General features: G+C 41.8%; 1 protein-coding gene and 1 long non-coding RNA gene across 14 annotated transcripts in view; one reads left to right on the forward strand and one right to left on the reverse strand.

The window, feature by feature from the left end:
* Positions 1-15,458, forward strand: part of AFDN (afadin, adherens junction formation factor) — a 216,269-nt gene extending 200,811 nt beyond the window's left edge. For 5 of the 12 annotated variants that reach the window (XM_084624831.1, XM_084624834.1, XM_084624832.1 and 2 more), the window contains 3 exons: positions 1,342-1,627; positions 11,099-11,183; positions 13,221-15,458. In XM_084624831.1, the coding sequence (XP_084480957.1) occupies positions 1,342-1,627; positions 11,099-11,183; positions 13,221-13,365 (516 nt within the window). In that variant the 3' untranslated portion in view covers positions 13,366-15,458. Of the gene's footprint in view, positions 1-1,341; positions 1,853-11,098; positions 11,184-13,220 lie in introns of all 12 variants that reach the window. The other 7 variants (XM_084624836.1, XM_084624837.1, XM_084624828.1 and 4 more) reach the window with 2 other exon arrangements.
* On the reverse strand, positions 337-24,917 carry LOC311518782. 2 transcript variants are annotated; one of them, XR_014711112.1, is made up of 7 exons: positions 22,531-24,917; positions 18,235-18,517; positions 18,025-18,107; positions 16,903-17,023; positions 16,095-16,165; positions 2,505-6,672; positions 337-1,335 (listed from the first exon to the last, which is right to left on the reverse strand). It is a non-coding gene; the product is annotated as an uncharacterized lncRNA (long non-coding RNA). The 2 variants fall into 2 exon arrangements; XR_014711113.1 differs by lacking the exon at positions 337-1,335 and having other exon boundaries at positions 1,872-2,623.
* Positions 24,918-25,044: the final 127 nt, after the last annotated feature.

Consider the following 25,044-nt stretch of genomic DNA (forward strand, 5'->3'; position numbering starts at 1 on the left):
ACATCCTAATGATATTTGGGTCACCTACAGCTGAAAGGCTTTTATGACTGGCAAATCTGATCTATCCCAGAGACAGTTACATAAAAGTCACAGACATAGTTACAAATTTAGTGCCACCTAAATACCCTAGAGCCTTCAAAAGGGAAAATAGTATTAAATACGTAACCAATAGAAGGGTAACCGGCTCTGACTTCTTTAGTTAAGAAGATTCTCGGGCTGTTTAAGAAGGGTATATATTTATTTACTGATTTTGATTATAAAAATGCGTATCCAAAACTCTAGGCACCCTGCCACAAATTACAAGAAGTTTTTTCAAGAAGCTGTACTATACACTATAAATTTCTTAATTTAACAAGAAATCATGTTTTACCTGTGTGATTGCAAAATACAAATATTCAGTAGTTAGTGAATCAAGAAATGAGAGAATTTGACCGTCACAGTTTATAGTGAAAGTCCAAAATAGATCAGTATCTATTAGCTCACAATGGAGTTCTGACAGGTGTTGATGAAAATTTTGTTTTTATTTCACAGAACAATAAAAACCCCTTTAACTGGAAAAATATAGGAAACTTTGTTCACATATGGTAGTCACATGGTAGCTTCTGAGATGGTAGAGTTCAAATAATACGTACTGTATCTTTATTATGCATATCTATTTGTCAAGTTCACCCAAGAGTTCAGTGCAGATTATTTTTATTATGGCCCTATAGAAACATCATGGGTGTAGCATTTTCTTCATGAATTTGTCGAAGACACTTCAAGAGATTTATTAAAGCATTTTTTTAAAAAATTAAATTGCACAAGTCGCAACTTGTCCTTGCATGAAGTTATTTTTGTAATATCTATAACTTAGGCTTGTAGAATCAGTGAGCTCTAAAGCTCTGTTGATGACCTATTCAGGAGGGATAAGGCAGAGTTGTACTCTCTTCCAAAGTTCCTTTCTAAGATGACCCATTATATTTGTTTTCATTCTTTCTTAAATACTTCGCAGCTTTGCTAAATCCTTACTTTATCAACTCTAACTTTATAAAAGATGAGTGCAGGGAATTCCTTTAGTCAATACAGCTTTATTTCTGTTAACACAAATATGTTGTCAGCATAGAGCATGCAGCAACTCCAGAAATAACTCAGAATTAATACTGTGTTACAGGACAATTCTCATTTTCACATTAGTAAACATACTCTTCGTATAATGATTTGGAGTGGCTTCCTTACTCATTGCTGGGGAAGGGAGATGAGGGATCTGTTCAGTGCTCTTGTGGAGGAAAACTTGAATCCATCCTATATTTAAATGTTTCTCTTGTTCTGATCACTGCACTTTTCTTTCCCACGGGCCTACAGAGGCGACAGGAGGAGGAGTATTACAACCGTTTGGAAGCTGAAAGGCGCAGACAGCATGATGAGGCAGGACGAAGATTACTGGAACCTGACGAGCCTGGTCTGTACAGACCTCCGCTTCCACGGGAATATGAGCTCCCACCCCCACCCCCTTCATCTAATGCTCCTCCTCCCCCACCTCAGCGAAACACCTCTTACCTCAAAACACAGGTCCTCTCCCCTGACACAGTTTATACTGCCAAGTTTGTTGCATACAATGATGATGAGGAGGAGGATTCCACTCTAGCAGGTCAGGATAAGTACTCCAGCACAAGAAAATCTTATGGTGACCTTCCTCCTGCCACCCTTCCGCCACAGCAGCCCTTCCGCCAGCCGCGCCCAGTCTCAGATGGCATCTTTCTTTCCACCTCATTCCAGCCACCCTCCGTCAATGCCAACAGTACTGCTTCCAAACCAAGTCATCCCCTTTCCCCATCAAACAAACCAAGTTTCTTCCATCCCAGCAGCTCAAAAGGTAGAAACGAAAAAATGAAATCAGAATCTTTCTCTACAAATCTATCTGCACATTTCCCTCTGTGGTGCTGTAGATATAATCACTTATTCTGTGATTTTTTTTTTATTGTTTTTCCCCCCCGACTTGGTCACTCTTCTCAGCGTGGTGATCTAACCTTAATCCTGATATCAATGAGAATGCTCCTATTTGTAAACGTTTTAATCTTTTGAATATCCTTGTTCCTTTCCAAACTCTCTCAAAATTCCATCTGTCACACAATGAAGGAAAAACAATCAGTTTGACTGTTGCTCAACCAGTTCCAAGTACTGTTGGTTTTGGCTTTCATTCTGCACCGTCTCAGTAATTGTTTCTTATTTTATTTCATTGGCTGTGCCCTTGATGCTTCTATACATGTGTTTTCCATGCAAATATATAATACGTTTTCTGATTGATTAATTGGGGTGGGGGGCTTTTCTGCTTTCACTACTTGGCACATGGGGGACTCTTACTGATTTAAATATGGTGTGCAAATGGCTTTAAAAGGACCCTTGTGCAGTTTTAAATCTTATATAGTCAAAATTAAGGTGATATTTGGGGCTTATTGACCTAATGAAAACAATTTTCTAGGCAGCACATAGTAGTCATTATATTTCTGCGTTATAGTGTAGTTTACCTTATGCCTGGGGGCAAGAACCTATTTTTCCATCATTAAAGTGCTTTTCTTCCTGCTCCTTCCCTCTTCCCAGCCTGTCTTTGATGTTCCTTTGTTGTCGTCTTTTCTTTCCCTTTACACTGCAAACACACAGCTACACTGGTAATTAGAGCTTTATTAACAATTTAGTTGCATTAATTTTAGCACCATCCATTGCCTGCAGAGCACTACAGTTTTTCTTCTGACTGTACCCAGAACCTGGACACTATCACAGACTGAAGTTCAGTGCTAGATTTTTGGATACCATGGCTAAGTAGGAGAAAGTTCATAACACTTGAGTGTTTGGGTATGTGTCAGTATGGATCTCATTGTGCGTGTGCATCATGCGCAGGATTTTTTAAAATTGTGTCCATTGGGGCTGCACATGTGTCCTGTGCCTCTTTGCCCTCCTATGTGAGGGCGTGGAAGTAAGAGTGGCCACAACCCTCCCTCAGTTCCCTCTTACCACCCATGGCAGCAAGATGGAATCTAGTGAGTGTCTGACCCTCTACTAATTATATTTGTCCTTTTTCTCAGCTAGTTTTGGTAAAGAAAATCTATTTTCATCCTTCTTATTCTCTATTTTCTTGGACTTGGATGATCCAAAAAAACCCCAAAACCTCCATACCCTCCTGTATGGTGGGGCGATGTGTCTCACATCAACCATCACGGCGGACTCTAAATCTTCAGGGTTTAAACCCTGCCCAGCCTGCAACAGACTCATCCCCCTGGTCTACGGGCATGGTCAATGTCTGGTTTGTCTGAAGGATAGCCATAAGTATTCAGTGTGCACGTACCCACAAGGACTCCGCATGTCAAGGGACATGTGGCTAAAACTACACCTACTTGAGCAGTTGATGAGTCTTGTCACACCTGAAGGAGACTACCGCTTCCAAGGTACGAAAAGGGTCATTGTCAACTACTACTCCCTCAAGCAGACAGTACAGCCTAGGGACCAGCCATGAAAGGAAAACCGGAAAAGACGTCATCAAAATCAGCTCTAGCCACATCACACAGACTGTTTTGACACTGGGGCCTTTGGTTTGCTGCTACATCAAGACTAGTTCCAACAAACCCATCATTGGACCGGCAGATTCAGAATTGAGACTGATACCCCAGCACGAGGACAAGATCAAAAGGCAGAATCCATATATGACTTCAGACTTTGAGAGAGACCATTGTGTAAGGAGGAGAACCACCATTCTTCCAAGGACAGAATGTGTAAGACCTCTGCTAAGGCAGGAGTGATGCACAGGAAGCTGGCATTAGCACCAATGAAAGCATTGGTGTCAGTTAGGGGCCAGAGAGATGCTCTCAAAGCATCAAGATCCTTCCATCGACATCGTTGGTAAAACAGAATGGCACCCAAAGCACCACCATTTGAAGAGTATTCTTCTTCTTCACTAGTGTCTGATTATGCTTTTTCCTGGTATTGAACAGTAATGCCTCTCCGCTGCTTTTTCAGAGCAACCCTAGAAGCCTATACTGGAGAGCTTTGTCACAAAGCATCACCATGAAAGAGATGATAGTGGCATTGAGCCAATCAGTCACAACCAGGTCAGTACTGATATAACATGCTTTCCTGGCTAATATGGGCCATATTAGGGACCATCCTCTGAGGTGTCCTACAGCAGATCCCCCTCCTGTATGTCCAGAAAAAGGAGGAGATTAAGCTGCCAAGTGACATCACTACCCAGGCCACCAACAACAGAAAGCAGTGTCCGCACCCAGTGGTGTGAGCGGCAGAAGAACAGTAGCATTCCCATTCTCCATTGAAAGAATCATCATTTGTTGCTCAGTGAGACTGGTACACCAGCCTCTGCTCCAGCAATTGGCTATTTTAAAGCCTTGGAGGATTTCTTATTTTCTATCACTGAGATCATAGATACTGAAACAGTCATACGAGATAAATCCCATAAAGTCTACATTTTGACTGCATCACCTAGGATTGCACTCCTCATCAGTGAGGGCATACTAGAACCATCTAAGGAGCTCTGACAAACCCCAGCTACCATTCAGCCCACATCTAAGTGGGTGGAGAAGTGTTATCAGGTTCCCCCAAAAAGCTTTGGCTACTGTCACTCCCACCCAAATCCAGTATTGTTGGTAGTTGCAGTAAGCTGAAATAGCTAAATTGATGAAGGGCACACACAAAGAGAAAAATACCAAAAAGGTAGACCTGTTCAAATGCAAAGCCTACTCATCCACCTCTCTGCAACTCGATGTGGCAAACTCCCAAGTGGCGTTTGCCAGTTTCACTTCCTGATCTGGGAAAACATGACTCTCTTCCTGTCAAAAGTATCTTGGGACACTGAGGAATTAAATCATTTTAAGTGTTGCCAGAACAATCCGACAGCTATCCAGGAACACCTCTGACCCATCTGCGATGTTGATAACCAAGCTTGTGACCCATGAGGCAGGCCTCTTGGCTGTTAGCATCTGAAATATTAAAGAGAGGGCTAAGAGACCATAAAGACCTCCTGTTTGTGGGAAGGAAGCTCTTCAGCAAAAGAACAGATGAAGTGGTTCACTTTTTAAAAGACTCATGGTCCTCCTCAAGGTCACTGGAAATGTATACACCAACATCTTAAGGATGCCATACAAATATCAGCCTTAGCAGAGACAGTGGGCTCATCCCTATTTTCAGGTTAGGCAACCAGAGTACCCACCCTGAAAATGATGGTGATACTCTTGGAAGTGGCCATCAGCAGTCTTTGGGAGAAGCCTGGCTCCATTCCATTGGGCTTGGTCCAATATCTCCATCAAATGGGTGTTGGCAATTGCCCACAGCTATCTCATTCACTCCCACACCGATCCCCCATCAACCCTCCTTTCCTGTCCATCTTCAGTGACTCTTCTTACAAGAGCCTGTTTCAAAAAGTTGCCTGGTTTCATCTGGGAGCCACAGATGATGATCCTCATGATTACAGGGCAAGAGTCTTTCTATTACTGTTATTTCCTTATCCTGAAGAAGGGGTGTTTTCATCCTACACTTGAGGAGACTGAACAAATATGTACACCACCTCAGGTTCAGGATGATAAGCCTTGCCTCCAACATCCCATCTTTTCAGGCTCAAGACTGCTTCCTTGCTTTCAGCAGCAAGATCATAGAATCACAGAATATCAGGATTGGAAGGGACCTCAGGAGGTCATCTAGTCCAACCCCCTACTCAGAGCAGGACCAATCCCCAACTAAATCATCCCAGCCAGGGCTTTGTCAAGCCCGACCTTGAAAACCTCTAAGGAAGGAGATTACACCACCTCCCTAGGTAACCTATTCCAGTGCTTCACCGCCCTCCTAGTGAAAAAGTTTTTCCTAACATCCAACCTAAACCTCCTCTACTGCAACTTGAGACCATTACTCCTTGTTCTGTCATCTGGTACCACTGAGAACAGTCTAGCTCCATCCTCTTTGGAACCCCCTTTCAGGTAGTTGAAAGCAGCTATCAACCCTCCCCCACACACACCACATTCTTCTCTTCTGCAGACTAAACAATCCCAGTTCCCTCAGCCTCTCCTCATAAGTCATGTGCTCCAGCCCCCTAATCATTTTTGTTGCCCTCCGCTGGACTCTTTCCAATTTTTCCACATCCTTCTTGTGGTGTGGGGCCCAAAACTGGACACAGTACTCAAGATATATACTTCCATCCCAGCCCACAGGAAGTACTTGAGATTTACAGTCTGACCAAATCGCTACCAGTACAAGGATCTGCTATTTGGACTCTCCACAGGTATACTCGGTGCTGTAAAATGCTTAGCAGTGGTAGTGGCTCCTTTGTGAAGGTAAGGCTGGATGACTGGCTGATCAGAGGCAGATCTCAGTGGAAGGCACCAGCAAGCCTGGAATGCACTATCCGCATTCACACAGGTAGGCCTCCTAGTGAATGATGTGACTGACTTAGAGCAGAAAGAACATACCTGCCTAAAGACAGGTCCTAGTCATTACAAGCACTCATACTTCAGCTAACATCAAATATAGCTGACAGTACAAACATGTCATGCAGTGTTAGGCCACAAATTGGCATGCACGTAAATAACATCATTTGATTTCAGCTTTGGCTCATGTCAGCATACTCCCTGATGAGCCATCAGATGGAAGGAAGGTCTCTGTGCCATCATATCACTGCAGAATTGGTTTGATGGTTGGAACCTGTAAAGACATGGAAATGGATACGTGTCTCAGTATCCGTCCCTGACACAGACACCAATCATGGATGCATCAGGAACAGATTGGGGGACTCATTTGGGCAAACTACAAATTAAAGGAACCTGATCTTTAGGCAATATGAGATTATCTGTGAATGTGCTGGAGCTTATAGCCATCAAACTAGCCTGTATGGCATTCGTGCCTGTCCTCATACTCAGTAGTACAGATTTTTCACACACAACATGACAGCCATGCACTACATAAACAATGGAGAACTTGCTCGTTACCCCTTAGCATGAAGGTCATCAAATTCTGGACATGGCGCCATCAGAATAGACTCCTTCCAGGAGTCAGCGACAGTCTAGCAGGCAATCTGTGACCAATCATGAATGGTCCCTGCACAGATTCATCATAAGAGTGATATTCTATCCTGGAGAGTCCCCCATAATAAACTTGTTGGCCACCAGGGACAATGCCAAGTGTCAGAACTTCTGCTTCAGAGGAGGACTGAGTCCAGGATCATTGCTGGATGCCTTCCTCCTGCAGGTGAACAGGCCTGCTTCTATGCCTTTCCAACGATTCCCAAGGTGATTTCCAAGAACAAAAGGGACATGGCCATGATGGTTCTCGTAGCTCCATGTTGTCCAAAGCATTTTTGTCTAACACCTATTACAGATGTCTATTCAACCACCTATCCTGGATCTGATGCCCCAGCACCATAGTAAAATGCTCCATCTGGATCCAAAGTCACTGTACCTGATCGACAGTGTGGCTGTCGGCTGGCTGAATACAACAGACAGATACTGTTCTCTACAAGAATAGGAGATCTTGATACAGAGTAGGAAGCCATGTACCAGGAAAACATATTCTTCTAAATGGAGGAGGCTCTTGATATGGGTAGCTCAGTGTGGTCTGAACCCTGTCCAGGCCCCTGAACCTAGGATGCTTGACTGCCTATTGCATTTAAAGCCAGCTGGCCTTACATTCAACTCATCTAAGATCCACCTCGTGGCAACTTCAGCATACCATCCACCTGTTCATTCATGTGTTAGGTCTGTCTTCATCCAATAGTATTGAAGTTTTTCAAAGGGCTATTACATATTTACCCACTGGGGAGAGAACCTACCCCTGCCTAAGACCTTACTGTACTTCTCTGAACCTCTCTGAATGCTTCTTGCATCATCTCTCACCAGACAGTATTCCTAATGACTATGACCACAGCCAGAAGAATGAGTGAAGTTCAAGCTCTTATGGCCAGATGTCCCAATATGATTTTCCATAGGGACATGGTTGAGACCCCACCCCAAGTTCATTCCTAAAGTGGTCTTGAAATTTAGTCTGAAGGAATCAGCCATGCTGCCCATTGTCTTCCCAAGCCACACTCTGTACTATGGAAAAAAAGAAATTACACTCGCTCGACTTACCCAGTACTTGATGACATTGACAAGACTAAGCCATTCAGGCTATCATCCTGGCTATTTCTAGTTTGACCTTTTAGAATGCCCAGCTAAAGCTATCTCATCGTAAAGGATACTGAAATGGATTACACAATGCATTTTATTGTGTTACCAACTGGCTGGCTGGTATACATTTCCCACCAGACATCAAGACTCACTGCACCAGAGCACAAACAACATTCTCTGCCTGCTTCAGTGATGTACCAATCTCAGAAATATGTAAGGCAGCACTGTGGAATAACACACTGACTTTTGTCAAAGGCTATGCTCAGCTGTGAAGTTTGAATGCGCAGTACAGCAGTCACTGTTCGATTGATACAGCTGGCAGACCTCATTCCCACCATTCTGAGAGGGGATACTTCTTGCCAGTCACCTACTATGAGATCCACACTGACATATATTCAAAGCAGCAAAAGGGTTATTTATCCTACATTTACCATGGTTCTTTGAGATGAGATTACAGTTGGTGTGGATCCCAGGGATCTGCCCTCCATCCCCACATTGAGCCCTCTGACGTGGGCTGTGAGTTGCAAAGGAACTGAGGGAGACACGTAACTGCTCTGCCCTGTATGCACTGGCAGGGGAACACAAGGAGGCACAGGGTGCCTGCATGGCCCAGACACAGCTATTCAAAAAATCCAATCTTGTATGCATGAGGTGCATGTGCACCTATAGTGGGATCCACACTAACTACATCACCTCAAAGAATCACATTTACTGTAGGACAAGTATCCATTCTTTTCAAAACATAGTTCCACATCAAAAGTATTTGTACTCGAACTGCTGACTAGTTGTGGCTCTTAAGTTGAATTATATTTAAAAGAAAATATGCTTGTAATAAACATTCTCTTTAAATATCAGAAATGCAATCAATGATGATTAGCCATTTGTTTATTCTAAATAGTATGCTGGAACAGACCCAGCCCTAAAGCCTCTTAAAATTACTAAATAAGTACTTTATTTTTATCCTTTCAAAGTATTTTCCTTTTTCTCTACGCTTGAAATTCTCAACTACAGCCATTTTGAGATTAAGTGTAAAACATGCTTCCATCATAATATAGCTGCTTAAAAATGCTGTTACTTCTCTTTTTGATTTAGTACTTTGAAGGCTGTATATGTGTTTAAGTTGAGTAATTCTGGAACCACTATTCACTCTCCATCTACTCCCACCTATCCACTAACCAATAAACCCTTTGCCTTTTCATTAAATTTTCCAACCCTGCATTCTGCTGACTTTCATATATCAAAAAAGAGAGTGAGCGCAAAAAGTGGAATCTCAAGTGAGACATCCAGCAATGTTTTTTTTTTTCAGTAAACAATCAGGACCATTTCCGAGTCAGATCCATTTATATGGGTTTGGTAACAATTGAGGAACATTGTAGTATGATGCTCCACCTTTAATGACCTTAATACATAAGCCATACAACTCATTCTGATTACTTTATTTCACACTTTTAAAATAGCCTATAGGAACAGGTTAAACACTCCACCTTGATTGCTCAAGCTTCTGTGAAGACTGCCTGTGTAAAGTACAAAGCCGTTTGCACAAAATGCAGACTTTGTTGTGCAGCTTACCATCTGTCCATCTCACTAGCAGTCACATTACTGTTCTTTACAGCTCTTTTCTGCTATAAATGCTAACGCTGGTAAACCACGCTTCTGCAAACTGTACTCTCCCAGCTTCTGCCACTGGATTACTTAAGGGACTGACTTAAAACATTGGTTCCATCAAATTGGGGCATCAAATCTGACCAATTTTAACAAAATTAGATATGGGCGTGAGAACCAGACTTCAGACCTAGATGTTCCCCAAGTTGGAGGGGAGGTGGTGGTCAGATATATGGGACTTAGGTCTGAACAAAAGATAATTCTTCATACTAAAGTATTACAAGTGTTTTAAATATGATTTGAGCTATCCCTTCTTAGATCACTATTGTAATGTACAGTATTAAATTATTAAATGAGTACAATATATGAATATCCAAATGAGTTCTGTTCTTTTACTGACATTTAACCTTTTAATTATCTGCGGTTCAAAATACACCAGTGGAAGAAGCAAACATTTCCTTCTGTTTGGAGAAAGGCTCACAAGACATGACATATACTGTGTCAAGAAACCAAAAATATTTGAAAACAAATTTGAGAATTATGACAGTTAATTTGACTGTCCTAACAATACCGGTGATTTAAGAAACATACTTAAAAGCTGACTATGATAACAAAACTTTTTTGATTGGAAACCTGTGTTTAGTCTTGTGGCCTTTGGAGAGGATTAATATATTATGTAGAACTGTGTATCTTTTATATGAATTTAAAACTAAAGGTGCAGTGCTGTAAGCTGAATGAAACAAGACAGATAACTACAGAAATGAGACATGAATAGTCATCCTCTAAACATTGCAGGTTACAGAGTTTCCAACTATTTTCACAACCTGGCTAAATAAAGATAAAATAACTTAGGAAAATTGGAATTGTCATACTGGCACTTACTAATGCTAGTAGTATTTATCCTAGTTAACTTAGCTGGAGTTGCTGTTCTTACTTCAATAGAACCTTGTGACAGAATTCCACAGAAAAATTGTAGCTGCACATAAGTACATCCTTCTAGACAGTTAATATTTTATTTCATTTCTGCATTATAAGAAATAGCCACAAGATAAATAACTTTATCATGATTTGATACCGGTCACAGTTTGTTCCAAATATAATTTGCTTTCTTACCCCCCAGTTTTATTATTTATCAAGCAAAGTTGCAGTTTTAGGAAGAGGCTGACTATTGACTGAAATCATTATTCTGGCATTCAGGCAAAGCTCCGAAACGGTACTTTTATTCCTTTTACAAAGTTTAGAAACCATAGTTTGAGAGTTTTACTTTTGCAAAGAGCACTGCACCTTTTTAAATATAAATTGAAACTTGTTTTGTATTATAACTGCCATCCGTCAACTGTAACTTTTATATTATTTTGCATAAGGACCAAATCCTTACACTGGATCTACAGGAGCAATTGTTGGAGCCCATGAAGTTTATCGGGATCCAAGAGAGAAGAGATCTAAAAGGTGAAATGAAGACGAGACTCATGAAATATTAATCTGTATTCAGACTAACTAGCTGCTGGTCTCTGGAATATTTTAAATTCTTATAATACCATTTTATACATGTATCTCTGTAAATCTTTCTCGGTAATGAAATTCAAAAGCTCTTATTTAATCCTAGAAAATATTTTCAAAGAGAGCGCTGAGAATATGCATGACAGCATAAAACAATTTTACAGTTGGTTCTGGGATATCTTGGATTATCACAAAATAGAATTTGGTTTTATACGCTTTTTCATGCATGTAGTATTTTAAAGCCAATTAGTGTTGTGATTGTGTGAGTAAACAGAGCAGTCATCACAAGATTCTTTTTTTGACTACCTCAACCAGACTCATAAATTTGCACGCACGAGGAGGCAAGCACAGTACACTTTATATGGAGTTTTTACTAAGCTTGTGAAGTGGACAGCTAACAAAGACTGCATTGCACATGCATGTGTGGCTAATTTAGCTGCATAGTGTATTGAAGGTTCACATTGGCTGAGGCAAGGATACTACAGGAGCCTTTAACTTGGTTCCTGCACACCTTGTAAAGTGAAATGGTGGTGTGATGGCCACTGTGCACTTTGTACGGTTCACAGAATAGAGACCCACTCTGATGAGCCTTAAGTGGAGCCAAGTCTGACTGCGTAAGGGCCAGAGTTCCAGACATCTCAGGTGGTGAGGGAGGAGGAGACACCGAGAACTGAGTTCTTTCTTGGTGTGGCAAAAATAGTTAACCAGAGAGGTAGATAGCAGCAAGGATGAAGGAGGAGGCAGCAGAAGTACCTAGGCCACTCTACACTAGAAACTCTGTCAGTATAGCAATATCAGCTAGGCCAGCGGTCTCCAAACTACAGGCCAGATTCGGCCCAGGGCTTCCATTTGTCCGGCCCTCCAACCAACAGGGGAGAAGCGAACAGCTGAGTAGGCACGCCGAGCAGGCAGGGGAGGGGCTGCTGGCAGCAGTTTGCACACGTGGGCACAGGGGGGTAGCTGAGCTGTGCGGAGGGGTGAGTGCCCCCGGGAGCCAGTGTGCCCACCCCAAAAGGGGAGCCAACTCAGGGGAGAGTTGCTGCTGCAGCCAAGCAGGCACGGACCCCTGCCTTAGATTAAAAATACAAGCCAGATGCTTAATTACAACTCCAATAAATGAGTAAAGAAGATGGAAATTTCCAATTTCATAATGGTTAAATTTTAACTACAGCACTAATAGAACCAAACAGTCCCAACCAACAGTGGGAACTTAAAGCTTCTCTTACCAAAGTACAGCCAAACTTCCAGTCCTTTGTCATTTTCTTCAGCAGGGCAGGCACACCTAGCAGGCACAGGGAGAAGGGAGCAGGCACGGGGAAGAGCAGACCCAAAAAGGGGAGCCAACTTACAGTACCTGCGTCGATTAACTTTTATACCTGATTTAGAATTTAATACAACACTGACACAGAGTAGTGTTGTTTTTTAATGATTTTGTATATATTTGCATAATTTAATTTCTTTCACAGTCGCTTCAGCCCACGAAGTCCCTTCAAAAATCTAATATGGCCCTCATCTCACAAAGTTTGGAGACCCCTGAGCTAGGCGGTTGATTTTTTTTTTTTTTTTTTTTGCATGGTTGACCAAAGTTGCCAAAGCACTTTTATCCAGTTTTATTTCACTCTCAAAATCAGTATGAACTATACTTGCAAAACAACTTTTTTGATTTATATAAGGAGGGCATGCCAGCATAGCTATATCAGCAAACCTTTTCTGGCCTTAGTCACCCTTTAATCCTTTTTGAGAAGTGCCAGGTAGTCTCATCCACATGTTCCGCTACCAGAGATGGTCATACATGACTTCTGTTTAATGGCTCCTCTGAATGACAGCCCTGTAGTGTCAGCATTAAGAAATAGCCTTGCAGGACTTGAATCTAGATCTTCCAGTTAGAAGGCAAGAGGACACCAGATAAGATTATATGGATGCAAAGCTTTTATATAAAAGGATGTTTAAAATTAGGTTTTGTAACAAACCTTTTGTTTCTTCCAGTCAAGACACAGATTTACCTGGAGCACCAGAGAACTTGACATTCAGGGAGCGCCAGCGACTTTTTTCCCAGGGCCAGGATGTATCGACTAAAGTAAAGGCTTCTAGGAAATTAATGGAACTGGAAAATGAGTTGAACACAAAATAAGATAAAAGCACCTTATCAAATGTTACTGAAAGATCCCTAAAATAAGGGTATGGGATGGGGCTGTTCAAGACGAGACTGTATTGTCTGTGAAAGAGTGAGTTTGATTCCTCTGTATCTAAGACTGTTAATTGAGATTTAGAGATGTTGCAATAGCAAGAATACTGATTACTTTACCAAGAGCTTGTGGTTTATACAATTAAAGCACTGTAAAATTTTAATTATATGAATCACGTGAAGGTCACTTTTTTCTTTTGTTTTGGGGGTTAATTTTTTCTGCAATAGACCAAGTAGCACTTGTCAAAGATAAGTTCTGTTTCCTGGTCTTTTACAGACATACTTTGTTTTAGCTGCTGAGCAGAGCGAGTGAGAATAGTTTGAACTGCCTAAATTAATCTGTGCACTAGCTGATGATATCTATAGGTTGTTTGACACAGAAGCCAATCTCTGGGCTGTTTGACAAAGGTCTACGTTTATATATACAAGTTTGACACATTGTATGCTGTTCATATAGACTATTAGCATATCAGTACAAACCTCTTATCATTACCTAGCATTAGAGTAAAAGGGTTTGCCTGGATAAAGTCTTTGAGTGAAACAGTTTTAATCCTATAGGTGTTTTGTTTGGGTCTAAAATGGATGCATAACAGAAACTGTTTAATCCATAACCATGGAAAAGCATATACATGCATACATCCCTCTTGTAAATGACGTGTCTGGTTTACAAACCTCCTCTTAAAAAAACAAGAACAAAACTGGAGATGAAAAACCTTGGGGTTTTGTTTAACACTGTATTGAAATAACAGAATATAACAAGCAACAGATAATAGGCTACGTTAGTGGCCCTATCATAGCTAGGACCAAAATGTTAAATGTTCAAGATGGAAATAATGATTCCAGGTCCAAAGCTAGCAGAACTAAGGCATGCATTTTCCAAGGAGGTAGAATAGGGAGTATAAGCAACTAGCCACGGCGCATCATTGATGGAGTTTGTTATAGCAGCGGAGCTACATACTACTGTTGGAGAAGAAAAATGTTATAGCATACAGTAAGACTGATGTTTGAAATATCAAATACGATGTTGCTGGCTGTGAATATGAATGTCAGTGAGATGGGTTGACTTATTATCCTGACAGCACACCACCATTATTAATATTGAGAAAGTAGTGCTAGTCAAGCTGTCCTTCATCTATCTGGTCTTACTTGCATCCTCTTATATTGTTATATACTGTAGAGAATCTTCTCAGCAGTTCAAGCTATTTTTACATATTGATAGCCTTATTTAATTTTGAATTGTTGGATTCTTTTTGTTCCTTCCACTGTTGTTTCTTCAGCTATGCATATATGGCTGATGTTGGGGATAAGGACCTCATCAGAGTTTGTTTCTCTTTGTGTGACATTAAGACAAAATATATTATTGTGATTCCAAACAAATTTTCTATTTGCAAAGCCCTAAATTGGGCTTTAGATGATTTTTCTGTATCATATTGTTCTCTTATAAATATATATTTAGGGAATTATGCACACTTCCAAATACAGAGGGGTAGACTTTCACTGCCTTAGAAAAGAAATCACTTTTAATAAGAGTTGTATGATAAATAAATGCAAGTTAATGAAAATTGGAGTGTAAATATTTGTTTTTTACATATTTCAGGTTTCTTATTTGAAAGTGTGCTTTTACCGTTTCACCTGTTAAATATGAAGTAGGAGATTAAACCGGTTCAAAGTGTTAATGAAGGATTTGCATGCTTGCTGTGTCTGTTAATCAGGAAAAGCAAGCCTCTCCCAATTTATCTTGAGAACACTAGCAGCCTTACAGTGACAAAATACTCTTTTCTTCAGAAAAAAAATTTAGGCTGTGGCTGGAATACTGTTGCTGCTAGAATCTGAAAAGGCTTAGCAAAAAAATACATAGAACCTTCAGTTGAGTGGATTTGGCCGCTATTGGGCATTTGGGTCAAGTGTGAATATGTGTAAAAGTGCTTTTCATATTTGTCTGTGCATTATTATGGAAAAACATGAAAACTGCTGTAGTTTCCCATTTCTACTGTATTTCACTTGCAACCTATTTTTAATAAACTTTGTATTGTATTTAACATTACGTTTTATAGAACTTTTTGTAATTGTGTTTTTATTTAATGCTGTATTAACACATTCATACCGTAAATTACTAATACTCTTTACTATACAGTTACCCTATAGGTATTCAAAGAATAGATACATAACTTGCTTTAAAAAAAGTATATACAAAATCAGTGTAGCCCACATTAAACACTGGTTAACTGATAGATCTCAAAAAGTAATTTTTAATGGGGAATCATCCAGTGAAATTGATTCTAGTGAGATCCCACAGGATCTGTTCTTGGCCTAATGTAATTCACTATTTTAATCAATAATCTGGACCAAAAATATAAAATCATTACTGGAAAAACAAAGTTGACACACAAATTGGAGGGGTGGTAAACTATGTTTTACCAGTTTTACAGGTTGACTTAGATTGGTTAGTAGATGAATGACATATTTTAATGCATCCAAATGGAAAGTCGTACATCTAGGGACAAAGAATGTAGAATGCAGTTATAAGATGGGAGACACTATCTTTCAATGCAATGACATTGAAAAGAACATAGGGGTCATGGTTGATAACCAGTTGAACATGACCTTGGAGTGTGTTGAGGACACACAATTCTATAAGCAGAGGAATATCAAATAGAGTAGAAAGGTGGTATTACCTCTGTATACGGCATTAGGAGGCCATTCCTGGAATACTGTGTCCAACTCTGGCATCCACACTTCGGAAAGTCTTCAGTAAAGAGCAGAAAGAATAAAAACAAGTAGTGAGAGAGTTATGAAGCTCAATTTATTAGTTTATCCAAGATGAGAGATGACTTGATCACAGTGTACAAGTACCTACATGGGGAAGGGGTTTCTGATATTAGATGACTTTTTAATCTAGCAGCAAAGGAATAATGAGATCTAAAGGTTGGAAATTGAAGCTAGACAAACTTGGACAGGAAATAAGGCACAAATTTTTACCACTGAGGGTAATTTGCCCTTGGAATAAATTACTGAAGGAAATGGTTGGATTTTCTTTCACTTAAACTTATCCAGTCTTGATTTCTATCTTTCTTAAAGCTAGGATGTAGCTCAAGTAGAGGCTGATGCAGAGGTTACTGGGTGAGGTTTTTTGGCCTGTTTTATACAGGAGGTCAGACTAGATAACAATGGTTCCTTCTGGCCTTAAGATCTAACGAAAAGTGTTACAAAGAAGGTTGCATGTTGTCTTGCAGGAGCACCATGCATGGCTTTAGACAATTTTATTTCTCTCTCTTTCAGGAGTTATCAAATTTGACCTTTTCCCTCACTTTGTCAGTTTGCAGATGACATGCAAACGGAGTAATTTGGAAATCATACAGGTCAGGTCACTGATACAGAGCTATCTGGGTCACTTGTAAGCTGGGTGCAAGCAAACAATATGTTTTTAATATGGCAAAATGTAAACGTATACACCTAGGAACAAAGGATGTAGGCCATACTTACAAAATGGGGGACTCTCTCTTGAGAAGCAGCGACTCTGAAAAAGTTTTGGGGAAGTTCTATGGTCTGTGTTATACCAGAGGTCAGACTAGATGATCACAATGGTCCCTTCTGGCCTTGGAATCTATAAATCACATTTATTTAATAATCATAGCAGTAAAACGTGGTGCTTCTTTCATTAGACAAGACATGACGCAACAGGCAGATTAAGCAGATAAACAAGACTGGGAGAAACAAGCTAAACGGTAAAATGAGCAATCTTTTTGTACAGTAAGTGGGAGTCTCTGCCTAGTCATGCCTAAATGCCTGTATCTTTAAAAAAGACACTTGTAACATGTAATTTTATAAAACTATTTCTTTCCACCCCAGCTTCCTGTTTTTTATAGAACTGCATTGAGGGAGGTTAGTTCATGCATTTCCTAAGAACCATAGCCTTTCCAGTAGTTTGCATATCAAATACCACGTATGTGTATGGTGCTTTTCTGTAAGAGAGCTTTAGACTAGCCCTGAATTGATCCTTGGGATGGACTAGGGGAGGAGGGCAAGGATCAATTTGGGATTTTTGCCGTTTCTTACAGTTTGCCCTGAGGTTCGTACTCATGCTCTTGAGCCACTGCAGGACAGCTTGACACTGGCATAGTTGACAGGATTCACATACCATATGTCAATTAAGTTTATAGATCATAGCCCCAGCACTGTGAAAAGTTTAAACTAGATATTGATAGCTTTAAAGAATAGACACGAGTGAACCACAGTTCTATAATGGTCTTGTGAAAAAAAGACCTTGAAAGTTTGTTTGCATTACGTGTTGACCAGGTGTTAGGGAAGAAAAGGTAGTGGTGCCCAAGGACCCTCCTGTCACAGTGTCTAGAGTAGTTCATAGCCAATCTCAGGTCAGACTGTCAGAAAACAGGGCAGACACCCCAAACTGGTGGCATATTCTATAATTAGATTTCACCAAGCCAGTAAGGGTCACTATATTAGTCTGACCTGTAGTCACAAATGGTTTTTGGCTTTCCAGCGCATCTTGCCACCAGACAAACTAGAGTTTCTGAAGAAAGGTTATTAAAACCAAAAATCACTTCACATTAGGTTACTCCCAATCCCAAAGGGTTGGTCACTTACCCCAGGACAACGGATACTCTGGATCTCACATCAGACAATGCTGGCAGCCAATCTCTCTGATAAACTAACTAAAGGTCTATTAGCTAAGAAAAAGAAATGTTATTGAGAAGTTAGATCAAATGCATTAACAAGTGAGTCAAAGTTTGTAAATCCAACATGATAGCAGAGATGTAGTAGTCTGCTAGTTTTCCATAAGTCTCTCAGGGTTACCTAGAATAGCTCTAGGGATTTCTGTCAAATCACTCAGTTTTCCACCCTGTCAGAATCCATCAGTCCAGAGATACAGGATCATCCCCTGGATTCATTTTTACAGCTGTTTTCTCCGGAAAGCAATCTGGCAAGTGTCTCCACCTCAGCAGGTGCTCTTCCTTTGTTGACTAAATGCAGCCTGGGTCTGTGGATTTCCCACAGTCGAGCACAATGACCCATGCTTTGAAGTTAGCATGCTTCTTCATTTACAGTTCCAAGCCTCCAATCCTGTTTGATAGGCAATCTAATTACAGATACAGACATAATGCATTCAGTTACAGCAATCCAAACAATCTTTCATTAGTTTTCATGAAGTTTAAGCATCAAGTAATACACCTTTGATTTAGGATTAAGTACAGGACATACAGAATGTAATGTGATAGTAAACAACAATATCTACAACAATAACGGGTTATAGGTAAGTGAAGACAATGACATTAACATTTTTTGATATCCCCACACAGATTAATAGTCCTATGCCTCCTAGCCCACTTAATATTTCTTTGATATCCACACACAAGTGAATTGGCCTATGGCTTTGATTTGAGCTTGTCTGGCAGCATCACACCTCCTTCCACAGATGCCACAAAGGAGACAACTGCAGGGATACTGGCCCAATTGCAGCTTCAAATAGCCCAGGAAGTATGTGAGCACCAACTGATGGCCGAACTCCATATCGGGGAAACCAAAGCCTGCCAAGTCAGCTGAAGAGATCCCACTAGACTATTGGCCTCTGGCGGCTGGGAAGGAGCTGTTACAGCTATTGTCTGCAGGCCAGCGGGATGCATGACAATCCAGCTGCGTTCTGGAAATGCGGACAGGGCTGCTACATATATGACACTTGGCAGCTGTGTACACGCTCATTTGTTATTGCCTGGTTTCTCTGTTCTAACTCTTGTTTTGGGTGACTGGTGTTGCTGGCCCCTTACATCCTTCTGCCTAGGGGAAGCTAAGGTGTAGAAACTACTTTTTAATACTAAAGGGAAAAAAAGGGTAATGGGGGGGAGAGATGAAGGCATGGACAGAAAGGGTGCATGTGGGCTAAGTGGCTAAAGCTTAGTGCATGTCTACATTGCACTCAGGAAATGTGATTGCAACACATGGAGACATACTCAAGCTAGCCTTGATTGGGCTAGTTCCATTAGGCGCCGACTCCATGCAAAAAAAATATAAAAAAAATATAAAAAAAAAAATTAGTGGGCAGCTCCCCCCATCAGCTCCTCCCCCTCCTGCCGCAGATCAGCTGTTCAGCAGTGTGCAGGAAGTGCTGGGAGGGAGGGGGAGGAGTGAGGGCGAGATGTGCTCAGGGAAGCGGTTGGGGGGGACAAGGCTGAAGTGGGGGCAGGGCCTGAGATGGAGCGGGGATCAATCACCCCCCAGCAACTTAGAAAGACAGTACCTCTGGCTCACTCACTAAAAATCGCAGTGTAGCTGTACTCGGGCAGCTAGACTCTTGTTTTTAGTGAGCTAGCTCAATCAAAGGTAGCTCAGGAATGGCTACATGGGCTGCATTCACCCCTCCTGATTGCAGCGTAGATGTACCCTAAGGGAGGTACAGTAATGGGGCTATAAAGCTGGTCTCCCAAAGCCTAGGTTTGTGAGTCCGGGCCAGACCTCAATTTAGCCGAGACTTCAGCTCCGGCTAGAGTTAACAAAAAGTTGGGTCTTTGAAAGAGAGATTTATTACCTGAATGGGTGTATCCTCATCTCTTGATAACATTTTTTTTTAATAAGAACTAAACCCAGAAATGGATTCTTGACTTATTTCTGATCTCCCCATCACTAGTTTTAAATTAATCTGCAGCCCACAATTCCCATGCTATGGCTGCAGCATGACAACTGGTTATTCCAGTATGAAGTTGTGATCATAGTTAGGAAAAAAAATCCTCTTACTGAATATGTCTCAGACAATGTTAGAAGAGGGGCTTTACAGGACCAGAAGGAGAAAGCATTTAACACTTATCTCATACGGCTCAAGGCATCAACAAGAATAGCTTGGCAAAAGATCAGGATCCTGGCACCTAAGGCACAGTGGGAGCTTCTATCAGGTGTGATGGAAAATGTGCTGTTCAGTGCATTTATGAATCCTCATAATCTGTATTTCGTATTTTAAATTTTAATGGCTCTCTGGCTGAGCACTGTGCATGAGTGAATGTGATTGCATGGAGAACTCCAGCTACCAGTAAGTAACCCAGTTTTCTCTCAGCTTAGAGAAAAAACTCTACCATCTGTTATAGAGAGTTGCACTGGCAAGTGTCTGAGCGCTGGGTCATTTAGAGGCTAAAAGGTACTGTCAAAACTTGTGAAGGATTTGTTCAGGCATTTATTGGCAGTTCTGTTCAACCTCCTGGTTGAAAATAAAAGTATGTCTGTTTGAAACAGTGAGAGTCATTTAAACAAAATGAAACATGGATCCATGTCCCTGAAGTTTATTTATCTAACATCATTTTATTAGGAAGCAATAATGAGATCAAATGGTCAGATGTTTCGTAAAGCTTCAATGATTGTGTGTACAAAACTGCAGACTCTGATTACTATCTAGTGCACTCAGCCAATTTACTATCTTGTATGCAATACAAAAAGAATCCAATGACATCCAGTGGTGACAGTCTCATATGTTTGGCACTGCAGGGGCAGAGACAGGGTCACCATTTGGCAGACTGTCAGTAGTCATTTCCATCCTTTTAGTTTCTAGTTACTGCATGCAGGAAGGCAATAATATATACACCCACACATTATAATGCTGTGATGGGGAGCTGATTAATCTAATGGTCACTGTGTTAGGGTTAATGTAAAGAGCATTAGTAGTTTATGGGCCTGTCCTGAGTACTTCTGTTATTGTAGGATTTTATACTGCCACCCATCAGTGAAGTATCTGAATGCTTTCCATGTAAAATGGATAGCAAGAGCAAAGTCCCATGAAGTCTCTGAAATGTCTCCCTTTTGGCAGTAAAAACTCTTCTTGAGGTAGGGTTCAGTTTTGTTTTTTTTCGGGGGCAAGGGTTGGAAGGGATTTGGGAATGAAAGGGGTGTTTGAACTGAATGTCCCTTATGGTAGGAAGGCTCTCTCTCAGAGGAAGGCCAGACAGCAAGACTGGACTGATCTCTATATGGTTGTTCCATAGCCAGATCCTCTTGACAGAGAATGCTGTGTTCCCAGCTCTCACATACTTTATCTTGGGCTTTAAGATCTGCATTGTCCCAGAGGAGAATAGTTATCTCAGTGGTTCACAGATCAAAATTCAGTATTTAATGTAATAATGACTTGATTAAGATGTAGCTAAGGTCTGTGTACACCCCAAATAGTGACAATCTCTGCAGTACCTGTGAAAGTTCTAGAGTCTCTCGGTTAGTGGAAGAACCCACTGAAAATCTCTGGGGAAACCCCAGTCTCACATCCCCCACCCTCAAAGATCCTTACAACAGATGCTTCTCTTCTGGGATGGAGGGCTCACCTCCAAGGAGCCACAGCCCAGGGCAAGTGGTCCACACAAGAGGTCATGCTCCACAAGAAAATTCTGAGGCTGAGGGCAGTTCAATATGCTTGTCAACACTTATTTCACACCATGTAGGGCCACTCCATCAGGGTAATGCTGACAACAGGACAGCAGTGTATTATATCAACTGGCAGGGTGGAGAAAGATCCCAGTCGTTATGCACAGAATTGCTAAAGCTGTGGAACTAATGCATTTTCCATCCGATAAAAATCTCAGTTCTCTGTCTCCAAGGCCTCCCGAATACAGCTGCAGACTCCTGAGTAGACGCTTCCTTCAGGATCACAAATGGGAGCTCAACGATTGTCTTCCACAGCATCTGCCAAACGTGGGGTCTCCCAGAAGCAGACCTCTGTGCTACCCCAACCAAAACAAAATGTCCTTTTCTGCTCTAAGGGGGAAGATACGGCCACAACTCATGGAGAGATACTGTGATAATACAGTGGCCCTGTACTCCACTGTATGTTTATCTGCCTCTACCTCCAGTTCTCAAGACCTTATTCAAACTGCGTCAGGAAAGAGCTAGGTTATTCTCATAACATCATCGTGGACAAGACAAGTGTGGTCCTTGAACCTCCTCAACTCCTCTGTATCTCTCTGACTTCCTCTCACAAAACTCAGGGACCCTGATCCATCCCAACCGCTCCTCCTTAAACTTGAAAACATGGTTCCTAGATGGTTCTCGAGCATGGCGCTAACCTATTTGGATAAGGCCCAGACAGTTCTCCTATCTAGCAGGAAACCCACTACTCACAAAACTTACCTTTAGAAGTGGAAACGCTTCCACTCCTGGTGTTCAATTCATTTTTCTCAAGTCTCAGAGGTTCCACTCTCAAATCCTGGGCTACCTGTTGGATTTAAAGATGCAAAGTCTATCAATGAGCTCAATCAGAATACATTCAGATGCTATCACAGCCTTCCACTCAACTACTGAAGGCTGCTCAGTCTTTGTCGACCCTATACAGCTAGATTCCTCAAGGGCATACACAACTTATTTTAGCCTGTATGGAACCCGACCCTGCAGCAGGACCTAAATTTGATTCTCAATGCCCAGAGACAACCTCCCTTTGAACAGATGGCTACATGTTCTCTCCTCCATCTCTCACTCAAGTCTTTGTTCCTCATAGCCATCATTTCAGCTTGATGAATGGGAGAGCTCTCCTGTGCTTTTATGGCTGACTTGCCATATGCCAGCTTTTTACAAAGACAAGGTTACAATGCAACTTCATCCTCAATTCCTCCCGAAGGTCTAGTCGAAATACCACATTAATCAAGAGATTCTACTGCCAGTGTTCTACCAAAAAGCTCACACCTCCAGCGAGCAGACCAGCCTTCATACTCTAGACTTCATAAGGTCCCTCACTATCTACCTTCACAGGACTAAGACTTTCCAGGCCTCTCCTAGACTATTTGTATCATTTGCAGAGAGGATGGAGGGTCAACCTATTTCCACTCAAAGGCTGTAAAAGTGGGTTTTGGGTTGCATCTTAACCTGCTATGAATCCACTGGGATGCATCCCTCTCACAGAGAAATAGCACATTCCATGCAAGCTCAGTCCATTCATATAGCTCTACTGAAGGATGTCCCCATAACAGAAATCTGTAGGACTGTAACTTTGTCTTTTATTCATAACTTTGCCAAACATTATGCCATCTTACCTGCTTCCAGGGATGATACTACCTTTGGTGACACAGTCCTCCAAACTATCTTGGACTTGCCTCCTCAGCACTCAACTTCTCCTTGAGTTACTGCTTAGGAGTGTCCTATGGTGGAGCATACATAGCGACATATACTCAAAGACAGAGATGTTGCTTGCCATATGGTAACTTGAGTTCTTTTAGATGTTTTGTCCCTATGGGTGCTCCAACTCCCATTCCCCCTTCCCTTAGCTGTGGAAGCTCTGCTTTCACGGTCGAAAAGGAACTGAGTGGCAGCAGGCCCATGCCTCCCAATATGACCTCACTTGGAGGCCCCACAGTGCTACTCTGTGCAGGTGCGGATCCACATACACAGCCTTGCATTCTCCGGTTGAGAGCGCAACAGACATGCGTGCATCCTATGTTGGAGCACTCATAGGGACAAAACATCCGGAAGAACTGAAGTTACTATTAGGTAAGAAACCTCTCCTTCTTCATCCAAGAGTTTATTTCCTGTAGGCTTTCTGACATTTTAAAAGTGGCAATGGTTGCATCCACTGAGAATGAATGAATTAACAGCATATCACTGGCAGCTAAGTCCATGACACCTCTCTCTCCCTCTCTCCAAGTAATCTCAGGTAGATATTGAAGAGGAGAAAATAGTATGGATCCCTGTGGGACACTGCAGATGATGGCCTTTGGAGAGGTGGAGCAATTGAATTACCCATCACTATTCTGAGTTCTCCTGGAGAGGAACAATTGGAGCACTGTCACCATCTACTTCTGCTATGTCATATAGGCAGGTTAGTACAGTACCTTGTCCATTGTGACAAAGGCCGCAGAGAGGTTTAGTAGCATGAGCATGGAGACCTTACTTGAGACCATGGCCATGAGGAGATTGTCTTTTAATGCCACTAGAGCAGTCTCTGTGCTGTGCCCTAGTCTGAAACCCAACTGTGAGGCATCCAGGATGTTGGCTGATGTCACATGGTGTTGGAGCCTGGTGGATCCCACTTTCTCAGTTATTTTGCCCTGGAAAAAGAGACTGAAGACAGAATGGTGGTTAGAGAGATCTTTGGGATCAAATTGACTTCATGGGGTTTGAGTGAACTATTGCATTTTTAAGGAGTTTGGTAGTTGTGCTTCTCTGAAGGAGGCACTGAATATTTCCATTCTGCACTACCTTTTACCAGCCAAGAGGGCTTGGATCCACTTCACAGGTTGTGGCTCTAATATTTTTCAGGGCTTTTAGAGTTTTGGCATGTCTGATGTGGCCAAACTCAGTCAGGGGGTGGTAGGTTGATGATAAAGCCTGGTCAGCCAGGACTTTCTTTCCTAGTTAGTCCCATAGGTATTCTTTTATCTATCAGCGAATTGTGCCAACAGCTTTTCACAGCAGTTGATGCTTGGGTTGGCCTGGACCAGGGGTTGGCAACCTATGGCACGCGTGCCAATTTTTAATGGCACGCTGCTGTCTGCCGGGACAGCAGCGTGCAAGTAAAAATCCTGCCTGGCCTGGCCCACTCTTCTCTGCCCACCGCTCTCTCCTTGCAGGGCAGGCAAGCTTCCCCCCCCCCCCCGCCTCTTCCCCCAGTGTGCAGGGTTCCTGCCCCTCCTTCTCTCTCTCCCTGCGGCCGAT

Source organism: Lepidochelys olivacea, assembly GCF_965140295.1.
Source record: "Lepidochelys olivacea isolate rLepOli2 genome assembly, chromosome: 3".
Taxonomy (NCBI): domain Eukaryota; kingdom Metazoa; phylum Chordata; order Testudines; family Cheloniidae; genus Lepidochelys; species Lepidochelys olivacea.